At 37.7% G+C, this 20,980-nt stretch overlaps 1 protein-coding gene across 6 annotated transcripts in view; it reads right to left on the bottom strand.

The window, feature by feature from the left end:
- The window catches only part of LARS2 (leucyl-tRNA synthetase 2, mitochondrial), an 83,190-nt gene extending 64,115 nt beyond the window's left edge, over nucleotides 1–19,075 (bottom strand). For 4 of the 6 annotated variants that reach the window (XM_053986560.1, XM_053986583.1, XM_053986591.1 and 1 more), the window contains exons 1-5: nucleotides 17,095–18,853; nucleotides 15,803–16,050; nucleotides 13,831–13,959; nucleotides 4,401–4,492; nucleotides 2,526–2,586 (exon numbers count right to left, since the gene is read on the bottom strand). In XM_053986560.1, coding sequence (XP_053842535.1) covers nucleotides 2,526–2,586; nucleotides 4,401–4,492; nucleotides 13,831–13,959; nucleotides 15,803–16,033 — 513 coding nt within the window. In that variant the 5' untranslated portion in view covers nucleotides 16,034–16,050; nucleotides 17,095–18,853. Of the gene's footprint in view, nucleotides 1–2,525; nucleotides 2,587–4,400; nucleotides 4,493–13,830; nucleotides 13,960–15,802; nucleotides 16,051–17,094; nucleotides 18,854–18,919 lie in introns of those variants that run through there. The other 2 variants (XM_053986576.1, XM_053986570.1) reach the window with 2 other exon arrangements.
- Between the last annotated feature and the right edge of the window lie 1,905 nt (nucleotides 19,076–20,980).

Here is a 20,980-nt window from a genome sequence, read left to right as displayed (position 1 = left end):
TTATGATTTGTTTATACTAATTTTATCAATCAATGAGATTTAACTAGTCTTCATATTCCTGGACACAAACTTCTTGACCACCAGACATGACTTTATAAGCAGGCAGACTCTTTAAGACAGCTATATGCAGTAGGTTCTCAAAACGGATTTTTTTTTTTTCTTTTTTCCACTTCTCTTTTCCCACACCATATGTAACAGGTAAAGTTTATATAAGTTTCCTTCCCATCATCTAAGGATATACTCTAAGCTGGCCACAAAGGACAGAGACAGCTAACATAAAAGGTTCACACTTTAAGAAAGCAATTCACCACACATCAAAATATGGATCTAAGTTAGGGGAATGGGTTCCCTCCAGCATTATTTGGTAAGTACTATGCAGTAGCATAATAAAGGGGCAGATTTAAGCTACATCAATGAAATTAAATTTAAAACAGGCCCCCGCTTTGTGTAATGGTCTTGGTTAATTTGACCAACCTATATAAAATCTGTTTTTCTTGGATTGTTCATAGGAGTCACTAATACTAGTGAGTTTTTTGCAGTGTCACAGTATTTTGTGAGCCACTGATTTAGAGCCATACAAGTATAGAATACTATTAAAAAATACTCCTTACCTCAAATAGCTCACTTTTAAGGTAAGCACTTGCACAGCACAGTGCTTTTCTGTGCAAAGATGCTTGAGTTAGCAGTACAGCTAAGGCAGGAGCAGTACAGCTGAGGCAGTAAGATGCTCTGCCCAGCCTAATGAGCCCTGCAGAGAAACAGGCTTTATCAGCCTGTAAAACACCCTGCTACAGCTTAGCCCTTCCGTTTCCACAGGTGCTTCTTTCATGGCCAGCTCAAATACCTGTGCATTTGGAGGTCACATAATATTTTGGGCATTGTGAATTTTTTGCAATTAATAAAACATATCTGTTTCTATAGCTACCATTCAGGTTATTATCACTTCAACTAGTATGGCAGGCTTTCCAGGTAAAACAAAACTTAACTCATAAGCTAAGGAATGAAAAGTCTAACATGTGCTGTGTTTCAAGGAACATTTTTCAGCTGTTTTAAAATCTTACTTTTCAAAAACACCAAGTATGTGTCCCTAGAGCATTCTAAAGCATTTCAACTACACAGCAGTTCAAATGGAGTTAGTAATAGAGTATCAAAGCCCTTTTCACAAGTATTCAGAGACTCCTGAAAGTTCATTAACCAAAACACGGTTTACTAGTAAAGTGAAGGTAACTCTTGAAGAATAGGCACAGAGATGACAAATGATCTTTCCCTGTGTACTTCTACTTCTTGCCATGGTTTTCAATACTGCCAGTTTTCCATGTGTTCTTCAGGACGGAAGGGCCAAACAGAAGTTTAAACCCAAGACATTAATTTTCTCAATTTTCTTGAAATGCAACCTGCATCACTGAACTTGTGTGTGTGTGTGCATGTGTGTACTCCATAACACAGCCTACACACAGGATTCCACTGCTTTCAAGTATTGCTGCACCACACATACAGACAACCTCTGAGATACCAACAGCTTTAAACATTACATGTCAAGAATGCATGCAGTGAAGCTTGCACAACACAACAAATCTTTTCTTTTCAGAGCAACTTTTTTGGCTACCAAGAAAATGACAATCTTATTCAAAAGGCTTATACTAAAAAATCCTTCCATATATGAGACATGACAAAATGGTTTTTTATATGCAAGGCATACAAATAAACAACCTCACCTTCATGATTAAAGAAAAGAGATGGCATGTCTCAGACTGTCAGAAAACTAATGCTTTTCCTTTTCAGATCTACAGTACTGCTATAAAAATCCGAGATTAGCATCTCCATCACTCTATTCAAAATCACATTAAGGTGATAAGCAACAGCTATTGCTGAGAATATAAAGGCAGTGTGACTGATTCACTGGTAAATGCAATAACCTCACAATCGCTTCAAACGCTAATTTCTTTTTTATCTGGAAAATGACATTAGCTTATGTCTGATCGTGTTTGGTTAAGTTTTTTAAGGTGAACACCTGATTCTCAAGCATTAGTGTTTTAAATAAAATTTCTGGTTTCCCAAATGATCCTGATATGAACATCTATGAAAATGCAGGCTTATATTTCGAAATTTGGAATAACATAACCAAGCCACCATTTCAATTTACTATCTTTAAACCCTTGACATATGCATTGAAAACAACACTCTTCAAAAAACACACACCTTAACACAAAAGCATTGCTATTTCATAAATATCTTCATTGCATTTCTAACACAGAAAATGGATACTTCAAAGAGATGAAAAAGCAAATACAAAATCGAAATTACTTTACAGATTTTCCTACACATTGGTACTATCAGATGATATCAGCATGTCAAAAATTAGCAAAATCTGATAAAAAACCCTCAATTTTACAGTTTAAAAACTTAAACTGGTCACTGCCAAAGACAGCTGCATTGTCATAAATGAAATGGTGGAATTCCATGGGTCTCAATGCTCCATCATACAATAAAATAAAGCAGTATCCATTTTAAAAAGAAAATCTTACCCTTTCCCATGTAAAAGACAGACCTAGTGCATCAAACTGTTTCCTCATGTGCTGAATGTTACTGCAAAATAATGATAATAAATGAAAAATTATTAGCTTAAGATACTTCTAACACATGATCATATAAAAATCTGGTACTTACAGGGTTCTGAGAAATCAAAAGCACTAGTTAACCTCTAAATACTATGATCTCACTAGCAGTAAAACTCAGAATTGTCAAAATACTCAAATAATAATTTTAAAAAGCCCCAATATACTCTGGTCCAATTCCCATGGCTATGTATATGAGGCAATAAATTTTTTTTCTCTAGATTTGAATGCAACTTAAAAGTAAATATGGCATTGTAGTTTGAAGGAAGCATTACACAAGCACCACTTCTTACTATTTTTAATTATTTTTACTGCAGTTGAGTCAAAGGGCCCTCTTAAATTTCAATGCAGTAGGGGACACTTCCACTTTCAGCTTAATTCTGCTCTATTCTGGCAACGCTACCCTGGCTGTATTTTGCTGTGGCTCTGGTGATTGTGTGGCTGTAGAATCACCTGAATCGGCTTACCCATTCAGCTAAAGATAAGCCCTACAAAAATTCTCCAAAAAAACCCCACCAGATTTCTTTCTTTGCTCTGATCAACAGGCTGATCAAACCAAAACTGTGGCCCACAAAATCAGCTGAGCCAGTGCAAAGGAGGTGGTGGGAGCATGTATCCTGGGAGGTGACGAGGAACGACAAAACTTCTGGTGGCAGCATCACCACAGATAAACATTAACTCTGACACTGTCAGGTTAGATGCTGCCCTGAATGGATTGTATTACAAATGTAAAGTAAGATACATCAGGATATACAGTGAAGCTTTAGTTTGAAAATGTACTAAATATGCTTTACCAAAATACCCACAATTACATGATATTAATTAGTGACCTGTTGGGAATTCATTCACATACTGTAAAATTGATTAAAATTTCTTAGGGACTTTGACCTTTCTACTAAAAGACATTCTGTCAGATAGGGCAGTATCTATCCTCCTAGAGTGGCTAAGTTGTCAGTCATGAAACCAAGCATTTAATTCTGATCCAGAAAAAACTTGCAGTCCTGAATAATTGAGTACTGCAAGTATTTAATATTATAATATTTTTGTTGGAAAAGTATCAAGAATCTTAAGATGGGACCAGAAGCATGAACAAAACCCAAAGAAACAGCATTATCAAAGAAAGAAATGGATCAAGGTCTATAAATCTACCACATATAGATTACTGCATCCAGAGTACAACAAAGAACTTCACTTAGGAAGATTGGTTTGCAAGTAATTTTCAGAAACTGTTTACTTATATAACATTTTACCCATTTTAAAGAATATTAGGAAAACGTAACACCCCATTTTGTGGTCTAAATCCAAAAATATTCACAAAAATCAGCAGCAATAATGTCTACCGAGTACTTTCCAAGATCCGGTCTCAAAAAAACCCAACTATCTCCTTCCTCTCTCATATGGTACAAAAACCTGCCAGTAAATCTAACCACGCAACTCGTAATTTTCTACTGTGTATTCTATACTAAGGTTTATCTCACCATAATGAAATTTTGATTTATTTCTACCTGCTCGTTTGGGTGTTTGGGAAATGCTTCTCTTTTGATATTCTAGCATTTTACAATTTAAACATCATTGAGATTAAAACCTTGAAAACCATCCCAATATATTTATCTTTCAAAACAGAGTCATCTGCAAAGTCCCATAAAATGTCAACCCTCGTCTTAGATAACCCTGTTCTTTCCTGTACCATCTTTCTTCTATGCTAGTTTTGCTCTCTTTTGTTGATTCATGGGGGCCACAGTACAGGTATTCACAGTGAAAATGCCATATTTCAACTCATTTCACCTTTGTGTCCAGCTTGCAGGGTGAAGGCCATGTTCAACTGCAGCATTTTCTGCTGGTAAACCAAAAGCATCCCATCCCATTGGATTTATCACCTGTCAGCAAAAAGAAAAACTGCAATGTTATGCAACATTCTGGAATGGCATCAGCAGCACACTGAGATGCTCCGAATAATGAACGGTGCTTGGCATTCCAGCATTTGCTTTGTCTGAACTGAACTTCTTCCAAACCTGCCAACTATGGCCAGCTTTGCTTTAAAAGATGATTATGAAGTGCACGTGTTATCTACAATGAGATGCTACAGGGATCTTAAAGTATTATGAAATAAACTCTCATGACTATTTCAATATCAGGTTGATAGTGACAAAAGCCAACTCTTTTTAAGTCTTCTGTAGTGGTAAAACCAAATATTCATTCTAAAATAGAAGATGTTAAGTAAAAATAATCAAAACAACAGTTTTATAACCGTAACTGATATGTAGGCTACTTTTTTTTTTACTTTGTGTTGAAAAACAAAATAAAGAAAAATACCCTATGATAACTTTAAATTCACCAGATAAAATTAAGAAGGTGAGGAAAAACAGTTTTAGCCAAATTTTACTGAAATATCTTTTGCAAATACAGACTACAGAGTGACAAATTATTTCATGACCACAAATAAGTAAAAGTGGGAAAAAAGTTTACTATAAAAGATAATCTCTGTTGAAATAGAGATGTATTCTTCCTGTTAACATGCACATTATTTAGAAAAATAATCTAGCAATATGGTAAGTATTCAAAAAAACCTGTTTAATAACCAACACAGAAAGGCCAGTACTTAAGATGCTGACATTAAACACATATATATTGGACACCTGACAAAGCCAATTCTACTTCTTAACCTACAAATGTGCTACAAATTCAATAATCATAATTAAAATTACACAAGTTTAACAACAGCAAAACATGACTAACATTTTACAAGTTGCAAGAAATCAAAAATTTTAACCCTTAAAATATCTATTTATATAAAGAACATGTTTCTTAGTGGCATGTAAGCAAACAAGCCATAAAAGAGCGATTCCAGCCGTACTAATCTCATAATATACTCCATGTGAAAAATCTGCTCATTTTAGAAGAGCTACTTTTGTCACTGCTTTGAATTATTTTTATTCTTCTTTGCCACCGCTTTCCAATCTTCTGACTTAATGCAATATTTCATTAAAAATATTTTATAGACGTATTTATAAAGATGCCCTAGGCACCAACACAGTGTAAAAGCAACAGGATTTAATAGATGTGACTCTTCAGCATTCTCATTTTCAGCACTGATCTAAAACTAAACCTGCTGTCTATCATTACTCTACTGGTGCAACAACAAAACCAAAGGTATTAACCTGCTATCATCCACGATCTAAGCCAGCCCAATAAGGGCCCATGCACAGCACATTTTCGATGTCTAAATCTAACAGAAATTGGAATGCTATTCTGTGTTACAAACTTTCCCTAAATATCAGAGAAACTATTGTTCCTCACATCACAGTATCAGAAATTATGAGTCTTAGCTGCCTATTTCCTCACATATAGAGTGGGGAGTTTACATGGAAAAAGTCAGTTGGAGCTTAAACCACTTCTCAACACCCCAATGAAACACATCTCTGCCCAGCCCTTCCCCTCCCTGACCATCCATCCCCCAGTCAAAACTATTGGTATAAAAGAAAAAAAAAAAAAAAAAAAAAAAAAAAGATAGTTATGCTTTACATAAGCTATAAATAACAGAAATTTTTATGGACACCTTAAAACATTAATTTATGCAGCTCATTCTTTTTGACCGCTAATATTGCTGACAACCTATCTCTGGACAGATGTGATGGAATAAAAACAGTTTTTTGTTTTTTTGTTTTTTTTCCCCCATGTATAACACATGTTTTCTCTATTTAAATGCCCTAGACTAATGCCCTGCCTTTACACTTTACAAATGCCTTGTCTTACTATACGTTGATGCACACTAAGTGAGATTACAAAGAATCACTCTTGGTTAATTCTTGTAAAATTTGGCTTTTGATGATCTCCTGGATACAGACAGGAAGCCAAATGCAAGGCACAATCTCATTTGTCATGCTCTTGAGCAAAAGGATGTGGGAAAAACAACTTCACTGTCAGCTACAGACTCCCCAAAATGGCTGATGTATGCTCCGGACAGTTCATGTGCAGACATTATATCACTGTACCATCAGCACTGGAAGGAGCAACCTGTGCTCACAGATCTTCCAAATTCTAGCATTTATCAAAAATACCATATTCACTCTTCACATTCAAAAGTTCAATTTAACGACCAATAGCATTCCTCAAGCTAAAGGTCTGAAGAAGTATGGTAATTCAAGTTTCAATTAGAAAACTGAATTTAAAGAGACATTAAAAATATCCTCAAATTAGCCTCCAGGATAGATCTATTTATGTAGTTGCTATAGAGATGAATGTAACATGCACAGTGGTTTAGAAAATGATTTCAAGTTTATTGTCTCTTTTAGTTCTCTACCATGAATGGATTTGAAAGACTTGTGAAATACATTTGTCTAAACAACAGGTCAGCTCCTTCTGGCTGAAATCTGCAGCAAAAATGCCACAGTCTCCATGCAGTATTTGACATTACATCTTAACTCTACTTATTCAACACAAAAATCTGAAGAGAAATGGAAGAGGAGAAGAAAATATGCAACTAACATGTCAAAAGTTGGCACAAAGGGAAAAGGAACAATTTGACTGTTCAAAACAAATTAAAAATATGAAGAAAAAAAAAAAGAAAGCAGTTTTGAAGACGAAAGGGTTATTCCTTGTAGCTCTTTGATGGGTTGGTCACTGGCTCTAACTAGCAGAAAACATAGCTGCTCTCTATAGCAGCACAGATGAGCAGAAGAAAAATAAGTAATCCACCTTCTTGAATGCTGACTTGATTGCTTTCAACAGCAACCTCTAAACCTTATGCAACGGAGGGATCCATTCTGCTCACTGCAGACTGACAATTCTTCCAAACATCACTTCTCTAAGCCTCTAGGAGAAAGCAAATCAAATAATGACTGTCTTTTGTTAAATAGGAGGCTGCATAAGTCTAAGAGTGCCTACACCAGGTAAAAAAAGGCAGGCTGTAGTTTCAGCCATTTTACAATGGCTATCACCAAAGGCAGCTGTGTGTTGATCCTCACAATTAAGTGGACAGGCGAACTCATTGTGCTGAAAACTCCCAGGTTAGTCTTGAACACACATGGCACAACTTCAGATTCTCAGAAGCTCACATGACCATGCAGGATCAACTACAAAACACTGGCATTTTCTACCACTTAACATGGTTTGCACAGGAGTATAAAACATTACAAGGAAGTGATTAAATAGTGTGTGGGGAACAAAGTGCTCAGTAACTACCAGACTGAATGGTCTTTTAAGGAGCAAATTATTAAAAACAAAAACAGTTGTATCTTGAAACATTTTAGATCCCAAAGACTCTGGCTTGAAGCATTTTTAAGAATCATTTCACAGCTTGGTCAAACATCTAGCAATGGCTAGAGCTCTTCGTGTTATTGTGGGACCAAAGGGAGGAAGACACAGAAACTCCCTTGATTCAATGCTGAGATCTCAGCTCTTCCTCTCAGAGCATTTTCATCTGTTCACTGCTGTAACAATCAGCTCATCACACTGACATCAGTAGGTGAGATCAGTGTGCTGTATAACACAGAGCTGACAATGATCTCATAACACTCAGTTCTAAGCCTGCATCGGGGCTGGTGCTTCAGTGAATTTTCCTCGGTCTTTGTAAGGACACTAAGAACATGTTTGCTCTCCTGATGTACTCAGTATGTCTCAGAACTATGACCAGGGAGCTGACATACTGCTCTTACACTCAGATCAATGCATTCTAAATTTTAAGAAAGATGCCAGACTCAGTGTCAGAAAGGCCAAATAAGTATATTTAATTCAGAGAATGTATAATAAAAGATGATCAGAAATGAAAATTAAGAGGCTTGCTGACCAATTAGTGGTTTAATTGATACAGCAAAATCTACATATATAAATCCCTACTTATAGCCCCGTGACACACTCAACATGAATTAACCAAAAAAGGCTGACAAAACAAGTGATCCATGATTACAAGTTCCAGCTGCCAGAAAACACCCCTAGCTCCATCGTGGATCTTGCAATTGCATAATCACAAACACATGAGACAGTGAGGAGTTGCAGTTGGAGAGGGGAAAGGATGGCTGCTCCTTCTACTGGCTGCCTACAGTGGGCTGAACTTGTTGAAAATCTGGTGTAAACTGACGTATTACAGCATACTTTAAACACAAGACCTCCACTTGTGTGAAGCCTAGATTCTCTTTTAACCATTACAGGTAATAGACATCATTGCACAACAGGTAAAAATTACCAACAAACAAACAAACAAACAAACAGACAACTCCCCCAAGCAGATAAGGCATTCCTGGAAACAGATTAAAATCAGGAATTTTTGACCAGTGTGTACATTCTAAAAAGGACTATTTCAATGCTTCTCTGCAACATACTGCTGCATATTAGATAAGGCACTTTCAAAATAATCAAACCGTACAGATTTCTATCAAAACATAAAATGCCCATTTATTTATATTCTCATAGAATATAAGGAGAAATTACTCAACGTCCACATAGCATCACACACATTTTGAGGACACAGTTATCTTTTGCCTCCTTAATCTCACACATTCTTGTCTAACATAATTATATTTAAAATTATATCTCATTTTCTCTTTTTCTTTCAAAATGAAACAGAGTGAGCTCATTAACACCTTCAGTATAGGCTGTGGGAAAACTGAAATTAAATAAGATTCAATTCACACACAATACTTGTAATATTTGCTACTTGATTTATACCACATGAAATAACCTGACAAAAGGACACAACAGCCTCACAAAAAAACCCCATGGAGAATAGTAGCTAGTGATGATCAGAAAATGGATCTGTATCGAAATAATTCATCCTACTGATGATTAATTATAGAGTTTCAATTAAACTTGCCTGTCTGGCTTCAATACCATTCACTTTTGCAATTTCAAGAGTATTAAGATTCACTGCTGAAAGGGAAAATAATTAATGAAAATACATCCAGTTTAAAAGAAGATATGTTATGGATAAAAAGGAATGCTCTTCAAGTCATTTGGGGGTATTGCAGAAATATCACAGACTATATTCTAATCCCATCCATCCCAGTTTAAGTATAAATTAAGAAATAATTAGTATAGTGTGATTCCAGCATGCAGGAATTTCACCCTGATTTGATTCTCAGTTCTGTACAACTCTCACATGTGACTGACTTGCTTTGGTACCAGTTTCATTACGAAGATATCACAAGAACTATTGAACTGAATCACTCTGTTTACTGATCACTAAGAGAATTATTCTCAGTCCTCTGAGAGGCACAAATTATCCACTTCAGAATTTATCAAAGACATGTTAATGATAGCATGATAAAGTAATGGTAAATACTTTTTCCCAGAGCAATAGCACACTAGAAATCTTCCATAGTGAAAATCACCATGAATATCTCTACCATTTCTACACAGCAATCTCAAATAATGAATAGGAAATCTCTTCACTTCTTACAAAACTCCTACATTTGAATTCACAACATGCATGTAAATTCACAGAGTAAACACAACAAGAAACTACACATCACAGTTCAGGATTGTTTTATTAATAGCTATAAATTTGTACTTTAAAATATATATATTACTTTTTCATAGCACTTTATAATAAAGATGTTTGTAATAAGATGTAGACCTCTCCATATATAAAAACTGTTTTAACTGCACTTCAAGAAACATGTCACCCTTAATACATTCTGGAAAGACCAGCTCAGCGCAGTCATGCTAAGTAATCTACATGGCTTTACATTTCCTTCAAACTTCATCTTCAGTAATCAAAATGTAAACAAGTTATCTTAAAACACACATACTCTACAAATTATTTATCCAGCAACCCAATCCAAATGCATGACAGCTTGCTTCCCATGCACTGCCTACAGGTCCTTGAGGAGTGAGCACTGGAACAAGACAATACTTTACAGTGCTTTCATCTACAGTTTTATATTGAAGCAATATTTCTTTCAGAAACAAGGTGGGGAAAAGAGCAATAGATATTTATTTTCACACTTGAAGTGCTGGTGCAATACAGGTTTCTGGGAAATATCTGTAGAGTTCAGTGTGCATTACCTCTCTAGAATATTTTAAATGAAACAAAATCAGACCTTATGGAGCTGAAAAAAATTGAATACTAATGTTAGATTTTAGAAAAACCAAAACCACAACAGAATCCAAATGATTAAAAACTTTCCCAGTTAAAATTTCAAAATACTTCCAATATGAAGACATTACACAACTGCATTCCAAAGAAGGTCTAAAGGACCTCTAATCCCTTTGTGAATGTATTCTAGCTTATCCTTACTATAATATTACAAAATACAGGCCAATTCTTGCCTGCTCAGATTAAATCAATATGTAACTAATTTAATGTTTTCTCATTAAGGCATTCTTCATAAAAAATACCTGCACCTTATTCAACATACATTAATACCTTGCTCAATCATATATTCTTGTCAGCTACATACACACGATAAACGTTTCCCCTCACTGTTTATTAAATAAGAAATACACATCGTAGTCTGAAGCTTTCCCTGGGAACTGTCAATCTGAGTGGTTTTGTCTGTAATTTTCATTATAAAAGCCCATCATTCCTCATTGCCTTGCACTTTTCTTTTAATTTGAAAATGATGGATGCAAAGCTTAAACAACATTGCTGCTCAAAAATTTTACCCTAACCTTGCATTGAATGCCTGAAATGGATTCACTTCTACTCAGACTTTTGATTGGAAGCTTTCAAACATGCAATATTAAAGCTGAATTTTGAGAGCGAAATAGAAAATCAGTGGAGTAACTTCAAAATGATGTATACTAACAGTTTTGTTTCTAAAGCATTCTTTCTTTTTATATACTGAAGAATTCCAGTAATTCCTTGAATGCAGGGACAAATTTATTTTTTTAGGGAATGTATCAAGTTTTATGATATAACCATGTCTTAGCCTCCAATCATTACAGCATCTTAAACATCATAACAACATTTGACAGACTGTACAACCATGAAAAAGGCAGAGAGAAGTTTTAGAGGCTGATAAATTAATTGCAAGCAAAGAAAACATCAATTATAATAGACTCTAATTCTAAGTGATGGAGAAATTAGCATGGGTAATAAAGGAAAAGTTCTTTAAGATAAATGTAAGTTCCAGCAAGTTAATGCACATCAATAACACAATGTCTCTTAATCTGACATACTCAGAAAATCATCTGAGACATTTTTAATGTCTCTTAATCGTAAACGAAAGTTAAATTCTTTGGCTGCCCACCTTTAGTCAAAAATAGATGTTCAAACTGGTTAACATAACAGAAGATACAAGTATTTTTAGAAATCCAGCATGTTCTATAGGCACTTCTTCAAAGTAATTTTTACATGAAATATAAAAATATGCTGAAATGCAAGATGTAAAAACTTGAAAAGTCTGGAAAAATTTTTCTAGAAAAGTATAGGCAAATGTGGAAATAAAAACTTGTTTGCATGGTGGCTCTTGCATTTCATTGAAATTACATTATCTTTACTTTTCTTCAAATGTTTCTATTAAACGTGCTTACTTACCTTGTATTCAAAAAATTACAACTAGAGCATGCTACTGGATGTAGATAATTATTTTCACAAGTACAAGAAGATGCAAGTTTTCATCTTTCTGAACAGCAATTTACTGGCTACCTTCCCTGCTATTGATAAGAGATGGCTACATCCTGAAATGACATTTCATGAATGGTCTTAACACAAAGCAAGAATCAAGCATCCCTTCAAATGCCCTGTTAGCTCAATTTTTTTAGTGAGATCCAAGTTCTGGTCATTCAGAGGAGTCAGGAAAGATAAGTGTTATAACAGACATTGGGGTTTCTTCTAATTTAAAGTCTAAGGCATTTATTCCTTTTTCCTGCAATTTTGAAAGCCTAAGAATGCATATCTGCAAAGCAGCAAGTATTCAGTGCATGGTATGTTCATCACTGGCAAATAACACATAGTATTTGGAAAGGCAGCACACTGAATAATGCAGTGACGATACCTATCAGAGTCTCACGGATGGTGATAAACCCAGGAAATGCTACACTTCTTCAGCACTTGTAGCAAGGAAATTGTGGCACTTAGTACCACAACCAGCAACTAACAATTCTTTCTCAATTTCATCTTCTCTGTACTCTTTTGAGGTTGATACCTATATTCTTGAACTGCTCCTTCTCTCTTGTACAATAGAGAGACTCTTTCCTGTCATCCTAGATCCTTGCCTATGCTATTTTTCTCTTTTTGTTCCCTTCTCTTTCCGTATTCCTCCTTCCTACTGTTTTCCCAGCTTCTTCACATTTTCCCTCTACCAAATGTCTTTCCTCTGTAATATGGCTGTCACTCAGGCCACAGTTCTCCCACACCTTCCTTACATCCTTCAAATTTTACCTTGCCAGCCTTTACTGCAGAATGCCAGCCAGGATCCCACTGCAGATTGCAGGGACAAGGCTCTCAGCTACCCCTTCACCCCAACGGAAAGACAGAAGGGAGTGAGGGAGAAACTATGGCAGGCATGGTGGAGACTGGGAAACACAGAAATGTGGAAGGCGAAATGGAATTTCTCCTTGCAGATGTAGCAAGAAAGTTAGGCTTAGCCTACCTCATAGACCTGCACCTTCAGAAGATATTTCATATATATGAGCAAGGCTGAAATGGGCAAGTCTAGGGGTCAAATCCTACAGAACAGAAACTTTCAGCTACACACACATGACGTAACATGTGGCATGATCCTGTTTGTCTGACTTGCAGCAGTCACAAAAAAAAAAAAAAAAAAAAGAAAAAAGAGGTTTCTCTCCTAGGAGGCACAGAGGCTGTCCCTCTGCATCTGACAAATGACATGAACTGGTTCTCAGGAGCAGAAGAGGTGAAAGCAGTTGATTTTGGTGGTATATATTTTCTCTTGCCAGGTACATTTTTCCCTCCACCCTGGTCCCACCCTGACAGCTGGAGGGTTGTCAGCCTCTCACGGAAACTGTGTAGCTCAGAGGTCTCAGTGACACTGTGTCACACATCAGTAGATTCAGGCACCTCATTCAGGCACCTCAGCACCAGCTGTTATCATCTGAGGTAGCTTCTAACCACTCTTACCAACTCTCATCTCTGAACACCACGGCTTTAATAAAACTCTCAAATTTCAATATCCAAAGCTTCATGGGTCATTATCTACACACCTGTAGCACATATTCTACTTTCATGGATTTTAGAAAATACTAATTTCCTGATTAATTATGGTATTAAAATATAAAAAATCCCCACCCAGTCCTACCACTGATCTATTCTTACCTGCATCCCTCTCATTTTCTGGAACCGAGCTACTGCATCACTGATGGTGTAGACACGAACATGGCCCATGTGAAGCTTCCCAGAAGGATATGGGAACATAGAAAGCACATAAAATTTTGGTCTTGATTTCTAGAAAGAAATTTTTAGAAACTAGTAACTATATGAGTTAGCATTGCACTTGAATAAATACATGTGCACATTATAAACTACTACATGACACCATAAAGAGAAACACGGCTCTGCTGGAACTGATCCAAGTGAGCACTGCCAAAGTTCATTGGATCAAATTCTTTGGGACTGTAAATGGAGATGTTTTACCAGACTTTGCTGCCATCTCATCAGTTTATACTGACACTTCTATGGCACTTGAATATTATGAAAATCAATTCACTTTTACTCAAAAAAAGCTATATTGACAGAACTGGAGCTTAACAAAGCACCATTGCCACTGTAGCATCTACAACTGATTATCTATGTGTTCTTAGTCTGCCCCAACCAAAACATAAAAACATAGCAGATTAAATTATTCTCATAACAATTTAAATAATTAATGTTTTACTTTGTATCTAAAACAAACACAGAGCTCACTCCTGGCCAGTTGCTTTTTGTCATCTGAACTGCAGTAACTCCCAGAGCGACTACATCATTCGCAATTGCATGAACATCTGCTAAAGGGAAACTCTTCAGTTTCACTATGTATGCTCCAATCCAAACACAATTACAAGCAAGATTTTGCATAATGAAAAGAAACAAAAAATTTCATTTACTTAGGTTTAATTAAAATGACAAAAGTTACAAAGAAATCACAAATCCTCTTGCACATCCATTATTCCTAATACATCTTGATCACCACTGAATTCATCACTGATACATTGATAGTATCAAGTACCAATGATGCTTGCTAAGTTCTTACATTATTTTTCTTGTCAAAAATAAAAAAATTACAGGCAGTTTTCAGCTTTTACTGTTCAGAACTCTCTAAGTAGTTTTCAAATAGTATTTCTTTTTCACTTTAGTTCAATCACAGCAAAATCAGAAATAATCTGAGTACTTCATTGCAACACACTACACAACACACTATTTGCCTCTTAATATGTTTATAAATCTACTTCAACTGTAAGGATAAAACAAAAATATCATAAAAATACAATTTAGAACTTAGCATACGTATGCTACGTATGACTCCTATGTACATATGTGTATAAAAGGCACAAGTCTAAATGAATGCTTTCCCTGCTATAGGTATACATGCACACCATTTCATCTCAGTTTTCTTCCCCAGAAAAAGCAAGCTCTTTTCTCTCTTCAACATTTTGATAGAATTTTTTTTGTCAGAGAAAAGGCAAATTTTCAGGGAGATGAACAAAAGCATAAAGAGCCACAGAAGTGTTTTTTATCTACTATGACAGAATAATTGTGAAGGCAAAAAGTCAGAGACTGTGATACAGCTGTATTCAAGATCTTTTATTGCATGGGAAAACTTTGTTTTTTCTTCAAGTCACTTACTATTCCTATGAGACTGTGAACCAAGAGTATTAAAAAATCATTTTCCCTTAACACAGATTTTTAGTGAGTCACAGGGTGTAGTGTAATAGATTTGTCATAACATGGGGAACAGAACCTTGAGAAAATTGTTTACAGAAGTTCTGATTAGATGTTTCTTTTAATACTTTAAACAATTAAGTGCCAAATATTGTATAATATGCAAAGAAAGAATTGATTACTTAAATCCTTCCTAAATTTACAAGTTTATACTTTGCCTATTACTGTATTTTCCTCAGGATTTCAAAAATTATTTTTGTTTACTTATTTCATTAATGGTTTTTAACAATCTGCATGAAAGTATTTTCCCCTAAAATGTAATGCACATCTAATCATTATAAGCCATCTGTACTAAGTAAATTTCAATTCATTTCATTCTAAAAAAACAAAAATATAAACATGTAATCTCCACATTTCTCACAATGCTTACATCAGTTTCTGAAATTCTGCAGAACTGATCCTTTATTCTTGGGAACCACCAATTTTCAACTTGTTTTCTTGTCTCCAACCCATAGTTTTTTTCCCATTTCCCCGTCTCACTGTAAATCGTTCTCACACAAGCAGGAATCAGTCTTTGCCATTTAATTAATCCCAGGAAACCATTTAGTTGTCTCTTCAAACATGAGGAACACGGGCCAACTCTTTGATAAATCGACTGCATTCTTAAGGTTATGGTATCTGAAAAGACAAAAATAAGTATTTCATGCCACAATACATAACAAGAACTCAATGATTATTATAATTATACTGAAAATCGGTAGCTATTAAACTATTTTAGCTTGACTTAGACTACTCAGCTGCTTTTCATGGAACTTGCATTTTATTTCCATGTCTGAATTATAAAAGTATGTATTTTTTAGTCAAGAGAACTGTGGCCTCACACAGAAAAAAACTACTGAGTTAGATGTCTTATCTAATAAAATAAAATTCTTGCATTCAGTCTCCCATAAAGGCATAATCAGTCAATTGAAGGTTCCAGAAGCTCCACTGCCTGAATAGAAGATGGCTAACAGGGTGTTAGTAAAAATTCAGAATGAAACAGAGAGAAGAGGAAGTTGGATGAAATTATACTGTAAAAATACTGAATTTGTCATCACTGAAAAGAGATGGGGGAGGATGACTATAATTAGTAGATTTCAACCAGATATTCTAAACCAACTATTTTGCTAAGGCTTTCTTTTTCAACTAAAAATCTGGTTAACTCCTCAATTGCTTTAGAGAGTCTTCTAAAGCTACTCAGATAGGAGAAAGATCAAACAATTCCCACATTTGAGATCAGTCTCAACAAAATATTTGCTGATCTTACTTCCTACAGTAGGAAGTATGGCATTAAAAGAACCTCTACTCTGAGATTTCCTCATCTTGACTGACTTTTTTTTTTCAATGGCGTTTTTACATCAGTATTTCCTATCCTCTATGGTTGGTTTTGGTATTTTGGTGTTGGGCTTTTTTTTTTTTTTTTAAATTTTGCCCAATACACTTGTACCAAACTAGTTATTTCAGTCAGTTCAGAATTTTCCTTGCAGAGTTACATCAGTAAAATCTCAGTGTAGAGGAACTCTGTATAAGAAAATATTTTACTTATGCATTTCCCATAAAGTAGAAACATTATCAGTAGAAATAATTGCTATAGCACCTAAATTAGATCCCCAGCAAGCTAGTGGGAATTATGCTTCCTTTAACATTCATGCATACACAAACCCTCAATGCCTGTCTCATTACCTATCTATAGAATTGCTCCTTTTCTCTCTTATCAAACAGGGTCTTATAAACACTTTTTCACTTATGTCATATCAGTGCTTCGGATTTCTTGTTTCTACCCTCCATGATGTCTCTCATCTGTAATAAAAACAAATCCAGGACCATACTCAGGATTCATGTGCAGGCGCACATGAATCATTCAGGAGCCTCCATGTTCCCCCCCCCCCATAACATCACACTCATCTCAAAATTAGCATTTCAGTACTTCTAAGTTTTTTTCTTATTTTTACTAATTATTTCCTTTTTACTTATGTCTTATTTCTATTTATTTATTTTAAAACAGAAAGGAGGGCTTCCTTATGCAAGCCAATTTCAGCACTGCTTATTTACAAAAAAAGTATTTTAAAGCCCAGGAGCTACACATGCATATAATGCTTCACTGAAGGGAGACTAGTGGATGAGAGGTCACAGTCTCAAGCTGCACATGGGGAGGTTTATGTTGGACGTTAGGAAGCATTTCTTCCCAGAAGGGGTGATTCGATATGGGAAAGGGCTGCCCAGGGAGGTGGTGGAGTCACCGTCCCTGGAGGTGTTTAAGGAAAGACTGGACATGACACTCAGTGCCAAGGTCTCTGGTTGACAGGGTGGTGTTTAGTCATGGCTTGGACTCCATGATCTCAGAGGTATTTTCCAGCCTAATTGATTCTGTGATTCTGAGACACAAAGAACACAGACCCCATGCCTGTGCACAGCTCAAGGGAAGCCCACCAGCCAACGTCATGCCTGAGAGGGCATATTTGGGTGACCTCAGGCCCTACAGGTCACCCAAGCAGGGGTCAGAGCACTGGGTGGGAGTGAAAAAACAGCCAAGGGCACACTGCACTAGCACTAAACTCATTCAAACACATGGAATTTCAGGATGAGAAAGAGAAATGCAGTGTCCTTCCTGCTCCCAGGTACCATCACGCACACAATGCAATGGTCAGTCAGCCATGTGTTGGGCCAAGCCAGGATGCATGGCACAGAGGATAATCAAATCCAAAAGACACGGCACTAAGCTGTTTTCCTTTCCAGGCTTGTGTGCATGGGACTAGGACAAGGAGAGTGCCTCTCCCTGCCCCAGTTAAGGGCACTCCAGCCCAGTGCTGTGTGGGTCTTTCAAGGAGCCTAAAAAAGACCCTGTGTGAGACTTTTATGAATCTAAAACTGTCTTAGGCAGGTGTGCCAAGAAAGGAGGAAGGGGCTGGTCTGATAGAGAAATAAATCACAGAATGTCCTGAGCTACAAGAGATCCACAAGGATCACTGACTCCAACCCCCGGCCCTGCACAGGACACGCCAACAGTCACACCATGTGCTCAGGAGCATTGTCCAAGCACTTCTTGAGCTCTGTCAGGCTCGGTGACCACTTCCCTGGGGAGCCTGTTCCGGTGCCCAACCACCCTTTGGGGGAAGAACCTTTTCCTAATACCCAACGTAAACCTCCCTGACACAGAAAACGTTTGGAAAGATGCAGTAAGCACGCGGGAGACTGAATTAAAGTCCTGGAACTGCCTGACGAGGCCCAGCACATTTCACTCAGCCCCGGGGGAATGGAGGGGTGTCCCGCCGCTGGAGAAGCTTGTATGGAGAGCAGGCGGCTCCACGGGCGGGACAGAGCGAGCAGTGGAGCGGTGACAGAGGGAGGCTGGAGGAGGGAGGAACTCCGTGAGCACAGGACCGCCGGGAGAGCCTGGGCGCGGGCAAGGAGCCCAGAGGAGCGGGCTTTGGGAAGCCGCGGGCAGCGGGATTAGCGCGGCTCCGGCGGGCGGGGGGCGTGAGGCGGGGCCGGGCGGGGGGACCGTTACCTGCGCGCGCCCTCCCTCAGCTCCCCCGCCGCGCCGCGGGCGCCGCCATCTTGGCGTGTCGGTGTCGGAGCGAGGCACCGCCTCCGCCTCTGGCACCGCCCGACGGGGCGGGAGCTCCGCGCAGGGAGGGAGCGGGCAGAGCTTCCCCGTCTCCCGAATGTAGCGTGGAAAGGTAGAGCAATAGTAAAAAAAAAAAAAAAAAAAAAAAAAAAAAAAAAAAAAAAAAAAAAAAAAAAAAATTAACCGGGGTCGAGCTCTGTAGGAAATGCACAGCCTTGCTGCGCCTGCGAGCCTGCTCAACCTTGAGAAGAGAGAGGCCCTCATTAATGTTTATAAATATCTAAAGAGGGGTGCCAAGAGGATGTTTCCAGGCTCTTCTCGGTGGTGCCAAACAGTGTGACATGAGACAACTGATGTAGGCAGAAACTGCTGCACAGGAAGTTCCAGCTGAACATGAGGAAGAACTTTGCTGTGCAGTGACCGTGCACTGGAACAGATTGCCCAGAGAGGTTGTGGAGTCTCCCTCATTTGAGACTTTCGGGAACCGTCTGGGCACAGTCCTGTGCCGTGTGCTCTAGGATGATGCTGCTTGAGCAGTGAGGTTGGACCAGACGACAAACTGTGGTCCCCTCCAACCTGACCTTTTCTGTGTGGTTAGTTTTGCTGCCCTCCACAGCACATACAGATCCCTGTAAAGTGACTGTATAGGTTAGGGCTAGATTTCAGTAATTTCAATGATTTTAGGGGTTTTTGTTTATTTGTTTGTTTATTTGTTTGGGATTTTTTGGCAGATTCTGAAATAAAGGCAACTATTTGGGGATTTTTTTTTTTTTTGGTGATGTCTTTTTGACTAGTCAGAGTAAAAAGCAAAGTCACAGAAATACAGGATCACAAAATGGATATGTGGGAGTAGGAAAAGCACTGCATTTCTCTTTTTTGTCCTGAAATTCCGTGTGTTTGAATGAGCTCAGCTCTAGTGCAGTGTGCCCCTGGCTCTCATCTAACCTCCCTGCTCCAATAGGGTCATCCTAGACAACATGGCACAAGTCAATAAAGGCAATCTAGCACAGCATAATTAATTCTATCTCTGCCTGGAAAGTGACATCTCCTGTTGTCAACACTGTGGAGTTCAGAGTTGGTTTTAATTACCGCAAGTAAGTTGTTGTAGCCTCCAAGGAACAAGAATTTTTTTTATTTTATTTCCCTGTGTTTGTGCCCTTCTGCTGCTGGCAACTGTTGATTCTTTTCACTTTTAGACCTGTTTCTTCACTGCTGTGTATCCAACACTGTTTAAATAGACATGTTCTGTTTATGCAGTGCAATGCCTACAGTAAAGTCAACCTTCTTATGTGACTAAAAATAAGTATTTACTGAATAAAAGCTTTCCACTTGGTTGTGTGTACCTGTCAAGTGTGCTTAAATTATAACCTTTTCACCACAAAAATGAACAGAGAGCAGCTCTGATGGTTACCCTGCTGATAAACTAGCACAGTTTCCCCATGATTTTATTTTGCTTTCCAGTTGATCTCCCTGTCAGCAGGTGATGGCAATTTGGCTTTAACAGGCCTTCCATCCCAAATTTCTCCCTGAGCTGCTGTGTGAGTTCCTGGACTGAGGGAGGATGAAGCATTTTGTTGTGTGTGGGGATAGGCAGTGCAGTCCCTGGCTGAGTCCCTTCCCCAGGATAAATGAGAGCTCGTGACCAGCTGAGACATGTTTTCAACTCACAGGATGATTTCCCCTCACACTGGCCTTAACCCCTGCACTCTTCTGATTCACATCTGATTGAATGGGTGAAAATTATCTCAGAGAGATTAGCAGACTGGGTGAGACCACAGAAAAAAAGACAGTATAAGATTTTGGAGCTCTTGTGTGTTTTTGGCTGTCCTCTTGACACCTTGGGACAATTATTCATTGCCATTTCTAGGCACTGCTGACATGGGGTCTTGACAGTGTTTTTGAAATGGTGCTGCCAAACAGGCAGTACTTAATAGATAAGTAACTCCTACCTTAAATAAGGCAATAAAAAAGCCCAAATACCAAATAACAGTGTCTGGATGT

Source organism: Vidua macroura, chromosome 1 (genome assembly GCF_024509145.1).
Source record: "Vidua macroura isolate BioBank_ID:100142 chromosome 1, ASM2450914v1, whole genome shotgun sequence".
NCBI lineage: Eukaryota > Metazoa > Chordata > Aves > Passeriformes > Viduidae > Vidua > Vidua macroura.
The sequence above is the reverse complement of the archived record's forward strand: the minus strand, read 5'-3'. Positions and strand labels throughout refer to the sequence as shown.